General features: G+C 34.2%; 1 protein-coding gene across 1 annotated transcript in view; it reads left to right on the forward strand.

The window, feature by feature from the left end:
• Positions 1 to 12,086, forward strand: part of LOC105835170 (charged multivesicular body protein 4b) — a 45,967-nt gene that overhangs the window by 9,379 nt on the left and 24,502 nt on the right. Inside the window, exon 3 of the mRNA XM_036289029.1 lies at positions 1,294 to 1,544. Coding sequence (XP_036144922.1) covers positions 1,294 to 1,544 — 251 coding nt within the window. The remainder of the gene's footprint in view (positions 1 to 1,293; positions 1,545 to 12,086) is intronic.

Genomic DNA, 12,086 nt, shown 5'->3' on the forward strand with positions numbered 1-12,086 from the left:
ACTATGTGTACTAATCATGTTGCAAAAGTTTGTTTATAATGTTCCGCTGATTTGTCTTAATATTTTCTTAAATTTTGATTAATTAATAAATGTATTTTTTATGTATTTATGTGTATATACTTTTATTTTGTCTTCTATTTAATTATATGATTATTTGAAAAACAACATGCGTAGCAAAGAAAACCTATTTGAAAATCGGTGATTTTTAATAGGCAAAATAATTATATTTTTTGAAAAAACGCGTCACGTTTTTTTTTTTCTGAAAATTTGAATTTTTTCCTTTAAGAAACGGTACTTTAAAGTTGTCTAAAAGTCATATTTTCATTTTTTTTAAATCGTGAAAAAACAATTTTTTCTAATTTTGTCACACTCTTCCTCATATTTTTGTTTATAATTTTTTTTTCAATTTTTTAAAACGCTTTTTTATGTAGATATTCTAAAAGAGATTTTTCTAAAAGAGATCTCTACTAGAGATTTTCACGAATAAAATTAGACTTTGAACGTTTAAATCCGTTTAATTTTCAGGAAATCACACCTGTTTATGGGGTCTCTAGGATCCCAGAGCGGGTTTATGAAAGTTTCTTTACATGCATGTTCTAGGGTTAAATACAAAGAGATTTGTTTGAAACGTTCCGTTTAACTCTTTATATTTCATGCTTTTCTATACTGCAAAGTGTGGTGCAGAGAACGTGTGGGCGGGGGAGGGGCTCCGCCTGCACTCCCTTCTCGTATTTTTTTCTAACCTAACTCAAACATTTTTAATTTGCTATTTGGCCACAATTTAAATTCAAAGTCGCAAATCCTTGTGATACAGTACAGGCATGGACGTCGTTTCGCTCTGTAAGCAGGGAGGGGGGGATGGATCTCGCTACGCGTGGAAAGTTGCAAAACCATGTGATGTACTTCTATACTGAATAATTATGTTGTATTTTTTTGTTAATAACTTTACGAATTACGAGCGACGGTTAAAATCTTTCGAAGGTCACTCAGGAAGTGACCTTGATAACATGTCAAGGTCAAGGTCATTGGAGCTGCCTCCCCTAAACTGAATAATTACCCAATTTTTTAATGAAATCTTGATTAAATTACTGATCGAACTGTTCTAAAATATATATAAATTTAAACAAAATGGCATCAACATTGTATAACGATATTATTAAAGCTTTTTTTTTTAATGTGAAAATATTCAAGTGTTTGAAATATGCCTGAGTCATATATATGTTGAATGATTTATTCATTAAATAGTTTTATATTTATATTATAACTTAATTTTTATTTAAATATATTTTACAGGGATGTCGATAAAGTACATGATATGATGGACGACATAGCAGAGCAACAAGATGTGGCGAGAGAAATTTCAGATGCCATATCTAATCCAGTGGCGTTCGGTCAAGATGCCGATGAAGACGAGTTAGAGAGAGAGTTAGAGGAACTTCAGCAAGAGCAGCTCGACACAGAATTACTTGCCATTGATACAACAACGGACGAATTGCCAGCAGTACCAACTGCTGTTCCTGTTGCCCCAAGCAAAACTCGTACAAGTAACTATTATTTTTATGATATTGTTACGTCGAGACGCTTTCTGTCATTCTCACACACGTACTCACTCGTGGAAAGAAAGCTAAGCAAGACTTCGTCTGAACACCAACTTTATTTAAAAGAACGGAAACATATTTATAAAGCGTCTTCCACAGCAAAAGTCCGGCACAGAACTGTCAATTTTATGTATTAACAAATTTTTGTTGTTATGGAATTTTTTCAGTACAATAATATAAATTTTTTACTTGTCACTGTGAGACATTTTTCATAGATGAAAAACTCGCTACGTATATAGTATATCGATATTGAATTAACATTTCGTTGAATTACAGTGTTGCACTGTTGATTTAATTTTATAATTTTAATATTATAAATTTAATTTTATAAATTTAATTTTATAAATTTAATTTTATTGCAAAACGTAAATTTAATGTTAAAAGGTCATTGAAGAAATTTCTGATATTTATTGAAATAATATCGCAATAGTAAGCGCACAAGAAAAAGTATGTATACATAGCGTACAAATGTAATTATTTGATTCAATTTTTAATCTGTCTGTATATTACTTCAGACGTATGGTTGACCTAAGCTACTATCATCCATAGATTCAATTTATTAACAGTTACAGTCGCAATTTATCTCCTATGATAAAAGTCACTGATATCATACCACTGGTATGACCTTTTTCATTGCTACACTGATGTAATAAGTTAGAATGAGAAAAAATATATTTACCTTACTCTAACATGTTGCACTTGTGCAACAGTACAGCTAAAAGGAACAGACCAATGGTTATTTCTATTGTTATTTATTCTGTTCGTATATGAATATATGTACGTACATGCGTGCGTGCAATTTTCAATTTAAAAAAATAATTTATTATGTATTGCTCAAAATTGCAGTAATCAATAAAGAAAAATCAATATAGATTCAAATAGTGAAGAAACATTTACACTTTAACATGATTATATTTTAACGTTTTTTTAAATATTATGTGCTACATGGAAACAAATTGAATTCGAGAATAATAAAAATTCAACTATTTGAGTGAAGAAAAAATTTTAAAAATAGTACATGTAACAAGTATGGAAAAACAATTATTTTCCAAAAATGCGGGAACACCCGAACTGAAGGCGAATGCGTTTATCCACATAAGTGGGTAATAACCGATCCGCATGAGTTGCACACACTATTTTTTGTTACAAATGTGTAGAAAATGGAGGCGAGGAGCGGTTTAGCTGATAAGGCAAGCTAAAGGAGAGGTTTGCGGGGCAGAGCTGCAAATAAAGATTTTATTTTTATATAGTTTGACACTAATTATTACATAGCGTTTTTTCAGTACGTTATTACTAATACTATCACCACGTTTGACTTCTTTTAGACGGTCTTGATATGACGCAATGTCTGATCTGATATCCTTGAATGACACCAATTGTTAGGTTAGCCAATGTTAAGTTTGTAAAAGCGACGAAGTGTCAGTAATATTGCGAGAGTTACTATATTTGTGTCGGAAAATGTGCATGCGAGTGTGGTAAGGCAAAGGTATGAAAAATAATCCAACGTGCAGAGAGTCATGCTGAAAAGTTTTTCTGTATGATTTTTGCCATCTATTTAAGGAAAACTGTAATGACGTGTTACTTGTTTGAGAAAATTGTGGAAATTGGTGACTACGCATGAAAAAGTGCATATGCGTCGAAAGTGTTTTGTTTATCACTTTTTCATGCGTAAAGTCGCCGATTTCTATATTTTAACATTGTTATATATTTTTTGTTCTTTAATAGTATGACGTTGCAGTTTCGTCCCTCCGCCGCCACAAGGCCCGGGCTCGTGCTCGAGAGAGCGGCCGGGAGATGCGGGGAGCGTGCAGGCCACATTAGCGATATTATTTGCGATTATTAATTATATTTTCTTTCCTGTATTTTACGTATTGGGCGCCTCACTCGCCGAAAAACACCGAGGGACGTTGCACGGGAATCCGGCCTTGACGGAGTGAAGGAAAACAGAGGACAGGGCTGGGGTACGAGGAAAGTGCCGCGGGAGTTTGAGACCCCCGACCCAAACCGCGGAAAAAGCGGCACGGCGGAAAACTCGACGAGGCATTACAGCGGAAAAATCGACAAATCCGGTAACGGTGGAGGACCCTCTAGCTGTAGCAAATCTTCCGTATTGGCCCTGGAAAAATCAGACGAACCAGGAGGCCGCCAGCAAGGGGGAAGGATCGAGAGCCCTGCGATCGAAGGACGCCTCGCGAAATTAGGGCGCGTACGTCGATGATAGCGAGCGGTCGTGAAGCGCGTAACGCGTACCTCTTATTGGCTGAAATCACGTGCAGCCAAGTAGCGCACCCTCTGCGTGGGGAGTACCATTGACTTGCGATCGAGCACCTTTCGTCTCGACCGCTCTCTTCCGCACCAGCCGTCGATATTGTTTCGGAGCCCGGCCGCTCTCGCAAGAGAGTGAAGTGTTGAGCGTGTCGGGCCGTGTCCAGCGAGGAGTCAAGGGCCTTGGCGGGGATTCCGAAAGACGAGAAAACTGATGAGGTTGCCCGAGTTGCGTACTCTTCAGTGTAAATCCACTCACAAGTCGGTGGAACGCGTCCGCGTGTTGGGATCGAGCTCATTAGTGTCGTAGAGTACCCGGGGACGTACCTGTTAGCGTTGAGTAAAAAGACCGATCGACGCCTAAGCGCGGGCCGCCGAGAATTTGCGTGAGCTAAGAATTTCGCGTATCGTATCGCGGAGTACGCGAAAAACGTCCATCGAGGATCGTGGCCTCATACGACGACGGGGAAGAGCGTTCGGTCGCGTGCAAGGTCTGGCAGCGCGCCCACCATTGCATTGCACGCATGTAGAGCGTGTTCGTGAATTTGTAGTGCCTGAACTGTGTAATTGTGACATCGCGCGCGATTGAGTCTGAGAAAGACGCGCGGAGTACTCTGCGGGCTTCGCGATCGGGCCGGATTCTGGCGATCTGACCTTGTACGCGGTAAAACGGAAGCGCGAATTGTGTGAGGCTCCGGCGGCGAGAAGCGGGCCGCGTTGCGTTGAAAGAGCGTGTTCTTCAGAGCGTTCGTGGGGCGTACGATTCGTTGCTCTGCGTCTCGGCGACGATTTCTCGTTTCGTAACATCACAGGTGTTCGCGTCGCCTCCGGAATTTCGTTCAACTCCTTATTATATCTTATTAGTATCTTCGTTGACCGCGCGCCACTGTGTCGTTGTTACGTCCGCGTTTTAATGTTGCTCCAAATTTAATTATCCGCTTCGTGTTTGTCTATTAGATTTGTTACCTTAGCATCTTGCTAACTCTTTGTATTCAGCGTTTCCTTGAAAATCATATTTTCGTGTCGTCCTGTCTCTAGTATTGCACGCTTTCTTCTTAGTACTGTTTATTCCGAATTTTCTTAGCAACTATGTAACTTGCGCGTGAAGCGAAATTTCTGCTCCATTTCTTTGCTCTCTTATTAATTATTATTGTTATTTTTTTTCTTTCGAATAAACGCGCTGTTAATTTGTTCTACAATAGGAGTGTAAATTATTTCTTTTCTTGTCTCACTCGAACAAACGGTCGACCGTGGCCTACCGCCCCGCCTCTCTGCCGAAGATTTTGGAGCGGTCGGCTGACTGCATTGTGTGAGCGTGAAACGGGACGTCAGAGTAGAAGAGTTAAGTTCGCGAGATTCCGTTGGTGATTTGACACGACGGAAGAGCGCCCAACATTTGGTAATAATTCCCGCGGATCGCTCGGCGGTAATTCGAGGGATGCTTAAGGGAATGTCCATTCTCCCTCTCCTCTTGTACCATTTTTGATTCGCATCGCGGTTCCGCGCGGCGGAACGCAATACGCATGACAATAGATAACGTAATTTGTTGCAAAAAACTTTGCAGCACGACTTATACAAACATTTTTTATATCTTTGCCTTCGTTCCACACAACACACATCCTTTAGAAAATTTTTTGAAAGATCTGAAAGATATTTGAAAAATATTTTGTGTTAGATGTTTTTCGGAAAGTTTTCTGAAAGATGCTGTGCTGTATGGAGTTATCGCACACATGTTATTTTGCGATACACATACGATAACTATTACAGAACTATCGACGCTTCTCTGCTATCTCGCGACACGTAACTCTCGCAAAATTATCAACGCTTCGTCACTTTCGCAAACCTAACCTTGGCTAACCTGTCAATTTGTGTCATTCAAGGAATATTTTTGACGCTTATAACAAAAATGCAACTCGTGCGGATTGGTTTTTTCTTGTACGAGTGAATGTACTTGTGCTAAAAAAGCTGACTTTTCGCCTTTGTTAATGTACTATTTTGTTAAATGTGGAAAATGATCTTTTACGCGCTCCTTTCTTGGAAAATCTCCTATTTTCTATGGAATAATTTTCTCATTTATTATTTTACTGTTTTTATTCTCCCAATAAACGGCGTAAACCGTTCAGCAATATTTTTTCACGTGATTTTTCTGCACGCTTACCACGTTTTTTGCACGTTTGCTTTTGTTATTATCTTTGTATGCGCGCCATTTTGTGACACGTATACGGTAACATATACGAACTCTCGCAGAGTTACCGATGCTTTGTCGCTTTCGTGAACATAATCTTAGCTAACCTGTCAATTCATGTCACTCAGACACCAGAGCACATTATATCAAGATCGTATAAAAGATATCGATATATGGTGATTAGTGTCAGCAAATCAAAGATAAATATTAAAACTTAAATACCTTTGACTATATAAGTATGGACTGCTAGTCTTTTAGACCCCCACTTTTTCTATTCACTTCTGTACTGAAATTTGTAGCTAACATCTCTGAGATTTAGATTTCGCGCTGCGCGTTTACTTGGCGCGAGCCGCTACTGTGTCTCTTGACTCCGCCCCATCGACCAAAGAGCGGGAAATATAAACACATCATAAAAAGCATTAACTAAAATAAAGTATATTTTGTACTCTATTATTAGTGTTATTAGTCGGATTGTATATTTAAGACCGTAACCAATAAAATAATTCTTGTAGTATGTGAAAATAAACTAAAAATGATTTTAAATATAGACTCTAGCTATGAACATCAGTTTCTAAGTAGTATATAACATAAATACAGGCTTAAATGAAAATAAACTAATAATATAAAGATAATGTAATGTCAGAAGAGAAATTTAAAGTGTAAATAAGTTACACAAATATATACATATAAAAGACTTATTGTTAAACGTAAATAATTAAAATATAGCATATGTATTTAGATATTTAAAATTAAAATATATTTAATAAAAAAACATTTTAATAGAATAAAATTTTAACATAAAATTTTTAATACAATATAAAATATATAATAAATAATAATAATTGAACATTATTTTTTGACATAATCTAACAAAAACTATTATTTTTTAATATATATTGAAAAATAATAGTTTTTGTTAAGTTATGCCGATGAAATGTATTATGCATTTTAAAGTAATATGTTTTTCATAATAATATAATTTTATTATTAAAAATAATTAAGGAATTAATTTTATTAATATGAATCTGTGGTTTTCTATTATGCTAAGAATTTCCGTAATTTCATGAGAATGCATATTAAAATTATTAAGCAGATACAATGTATTAAGAATACATTAACATTTCTTAATGTTTTATTTTATTAAACACATTTGGAGCATTTTATTTATTTTTTATTTATTCTAAAAAAATTGTAAACTTGTGCTGCAACGATTATTATTTTATACGTATCTAATCGTGGATACCAAAAAAATTATTACTTTCATATTATTTTTATTACTGGAAAATAAAAAAACAATAAAAATGTTGTTTTAATAAACATCCATTTTATTAATACTAATATATAATTCTGAATATTGTTCATAAACTCTAAACGCTCTGAGCACAGGCTTCATAACGTTTATAACAGCTTAGCTGCGTTCAGAACGTTATCTGAGTACTCTTGGGCATCATTCTATCCTTGTTGTTCGTTGAATGTGAGACAAGGATAGAATGATATAAGAACATTTGGTGACGTTTCTAAACGTAGCCCTGACGTTATTTTAATTCTCCAATTTCTCAATTGGTTGATGGTGGCGCGACACATTTTAGCTACCAGTCTAAAGTTAGCTACTGGCAGTCCATATTTATATAGTTAAAGTTAAATACGTTATAATATTTGAAAATGACAGCAATCTTACATCTCCAAATTGCAAAAGAGAAACTCTTGCTACAAAAATAAATAAAATATTTAAATATGTACAACAAAGACAAATATTACTAAATATGAAATTTGTTTATTTATTAAAAAACTATACTGGCGCAAAAAAACAAGACAAACATTTTGACCGAATTTTTAGGCAATCTTCAAAATAATGCAACTTTGTGAAAAATCATCCAAATTATATGTACTTTTTTTAAATTAAAGGTCAAAGACTCTACTTTGAGAATCCCTAGGCGAAAGTTTGATTTGTTAAGTGTGAACTTTTTGTATCGCATAAAAACCAAACATGTTTTTTTTTATTTAAAAAAAAGGAACAGTTTGTTATCATTTTTCACAAGTTTCTTGTTAAAATCTTGCTAATATTAATCCAGATTCTTAAAATTCTTTCTTTTCTAAGCAATTAAAAAAAAAACATGTCGCTACGATGTTTTTTGTTGATTGCACACGAGTTTGAAATTTGCACTGAATTTTAGGGTATTTTGACGAATAAATACGATTTTTTTTTAATATCATAAATTTTGAGTATCAATAATATTACACATTAATTTTATTCGTGTTTAACTCAATCATACTGCCGTCATCAGAGTGACCCGATGTGCACCACGTGGAAGTTGACGATCGAATTTTACACATATAAAAACGGGCCGATTTTTTATTCATATATACATTTTATCCGTTCAACACAAAAAACCTCGAGGTTATTTCTCATATAAAAAAATGTTTCAGATAAGATTTCTTTATCTGTTAGAAGATTAATTTATCGTGCCCTCAAATCGACGTTTGAAGTCAGAATTGTGAATGTCATTTAGAGGTCAACTTGCGATTTTCAGGAAAATATTTTTTAACTGATGTCGGATATGTATTTCTGAGGTCTCTGAATGCAGAGTACACGTATATACGGGAGTATTTTATTAACGTTAACGTTATCTTATGTCAACACGATTTTATCTTGCCTTATATTTTATATATCCGATAATCTTATAACAATATTTCAAATATAGATACTACCTATTTCTGAAATGCTGCGGTATTTACTATGATTTTTTAAATAGTTTTAGTAGTGATAACTTTTTCACTGAGATATTTTACAGATTACATAATTGTTATTGAGCTACGAAAAATTGTTATCAAAAGTAGTATTCTGTGATTTTTTTGATTAAATGTATAACCGTGCCTTCGGAGCTGTCCAGCGTATTTATACAAAGAAACACGCTTACAGAGATTGACCTACTCTCTACTCTCGTAGGTCAAGCGTTAAACAAAGATAATATAAAAGACAAAGACATGCGTGCGCAGTAACGCTAAGCACATGCGCCCGTAGGAATGCGAAAGTGGGAGAACATAGTTTCCCTTCAGCGCACCTACACGAAGACCACCAGAGGGAACCCATACTTACAGAGAGCGTGCTTATAGAGAGACACGATTGTAGATGAAAAGCATTGACTTTTTTTGGGTAGTTGCTTGTTGGACAGTCCTTTTCTGGATAATTAACGAGCATTTATATTGTTTGCTGTTATCGTTCTTTAACAGTCCTTTTTAGGATAGTTGGAGAGCATTTTTTTCAGGTGGCTAGTTGCTTGCTCAACAGTCCTTTTTAGGATAGTTAGCAACTATTTACATTGTTTTACGAATTATATTTTGTAATTATTGTGATCTTAAGTGTTTCTATACAACAGAATTATATTTCTACATAGTTTTTCGATCCAATTAAAAAAAAAGCCTTTCACTAACTGTTTAGGTTGTGATGAACAAAAACGATCTAAAACTTACAGGTTTTATTCTACTGATGCTATAGACAACCGATTAAGTATTATTAATAAGTTACGTGTTTCCGGTAATGCAAAAAAACGTAAACTAAGTGAATTAGATACAGTTCCAGCACAAAGTAAAATCTGCAAAAGTTGCTACTTTCTAAATAAAAAACTAGATAATTCTGATCCAAATACCCCTGATTTGTCAATTTATAAAAAAGGACTTAATTCACGCAATTGATGTACATTTGCTTGTACGAATATTGATAATTTAATTTCTGTGCCGATTTAAATTCATTGTGACTTTCTCATGAATTACAAATTTTTCATTCAACTTGATGCTCATCTATGCAGTAATTATATTGGAGTAAGCAATTACTGGCCACTTGTCAAGCAAGTATTAAATAAAGTTCTACGTGAAGATCGCAAAACGATAAGTGATTTTATGTTTGGATACTATCAAAAACTCAGAAAAAAATTAAATCAGACTATCTTTAATATTGATTATATGGATTTTATTGAAAACGACACTTTAAGGCTTGGTTTGCTTATGATAAACCGCAATTTGAAAAAAATCTGCACCTTTATGCGAACATGTCAGCTTAAGCATGTAGCAGTTTTTTATGCAAATTGCGCACTGCACTCTCTAATAATCAACTTGCTTTTTTATTTACTGTTAGTGAACGAACCATTGCGAATTATATGACTAATGCTAAAAAAAATCTATTTGAAAACTTTGTGCCTCAATTTATAAATAATAACGATCGCTCTGTGCTTGTGAATCACACTCCTATGGCTAAGAAATTATTTGATATTCTAGATGACAAAGCTTGTTGTATCTTTGATGCTACATATCATCTCGCCCACAAATCAAAGAATTTCGCAGGACAAAAACAATTATGGAGTGAGCAGAAAAATATGCCCTTAGTGTAGGGATAAGCATTAGTAAAACCTATGGTTGGTTGCACATCTGATGGTTATGTTTTGTTTGTTCTTAGTCCGTTTGCTGCAAAGCATAATGACGAGACTATATTGAAAGAATGTTTCGAAACAAATCAACATGTAATAAACACTCTCTGAAGGTGACATTATATTAGTTGACAGAAGCTTTCGAGATGTTATGGAATTTTTGAGAAAGGAAAAAAAATTGAACGTTTACTGTCCTGGCCTAGGTCAATTAAACACTCTATAAACAAATTTATCACGATTTGTTACAAAAGTACGATGGATTGTTGAACAAGTTTTTGGTAGACTGAAAAACAAGTTTAAAATCTTTGCCTTGCCAGCTCACAATGCGATATTTGAGCATGATTAGTGCATGAAGCACTTTTAATTGCTTTTGCATTATTAAATTTGTTTCGTGAACCAATCCTCTCTGACAAAATACATCCTGATATTGCCAATGTGATGAAATCACGTCTGAATGTGCTTAATCTTTTGAAAGAAGTAGCTCAACAATTTAATCTTACAAGGGGACCTTACGGGTCATGGAACACCGATTTTTTTTATACTTATAGGATTTGAAGATCAGTACCCGGACTTCAATTTCCTAAAGCAGTACGACGCGCTTCTCAAAAATACTCGAGAAAATCGATTTTGAAGATTTCCGATATCTGTAAGTACAAAAAATTTTAACCTATTGTCAGAGCCGCTCGTAGCCGAGCGCACAGAGCTCTAGTTTCGTAAGCGCGGAGTCGCTGGTTCGATTCTCGCTCTGGCCTCAATTTTTTTTTCATAAGTTAATAAAGTTTTTTTTTAAATCCGATATCTTAACATTTATCAAATTGAAATGCTAATTAATTATTAAATATTTATTTGTTATTTTTTAAATAAAAATTAAATTGGCTCATGTAATACTGACGAGTAATGTCAAATGTATTTATTATTAATATATTTTATAACATACATGAATTAATAACTCATAAAAATTAAACAACCATTTTTATAAATATTATTTTTGTTTTTTATATTATTTTTGTATTTACTTGTAATCTCTTAAAAAGTATTTTATTTTCTTTAATGTTTTCCATTTTTTGTACCAAATTTTAATTTATTATAAATATTCGCATTTTCAATCAAGTAGTAATTAAAAATAAAAAAATGTTAATTTTTATTTAAAAAATAACAAATAAATATTTAATAATTAATTAGCATTTCAATTTGATAAATGTTAAGATATAGGATTAAAAAAAAAACTTTATTAACTTATGAAAAAAAAATTGAGGCCAGAGCGAGAATCGAACCAGCGACTCCGCGCTTACGAAACTAGAGCTCTGTGCGCTCGGCTACGAGCGGCTCTGACAATAGGTTAAAATTTTCTGTACTTACAGATATCGGAGATCTTCAAAATCGATTTTCTCGAGTATTTTTGAGAAGCGCGTCGTACTGCTTTAGGAAATTGAAGTCCGGGTACTGATCTTTAAATCCTATAAGTATAAAAAAAATCGGTGTTCCATGACCCGTAAGGTCCCCTTGTTAGATCTCACTTAGATCACAACTTAGATCTCCATATCTTGAAATTGAATACCGTGTGATAGACAACGAGGAAAATAATAAGTTGTTTCGATTTCCACAATTAACAATCAA

This window comes from Monomorium pharaonis, chromosome 6, assembly GCF_013373865.1.
Source record: "Monomorium pharaonis isolate MP-MQ-018 chromosome 6, ASM1337386v2, whole genome shotgun sequence".
NCBI classification, from domain to species: Eukaryota; Metazoa; Arthropoda; class Insecta; order Hymenoptera; family Formicidae; genus Monomorium; species Monomorium pharaonis.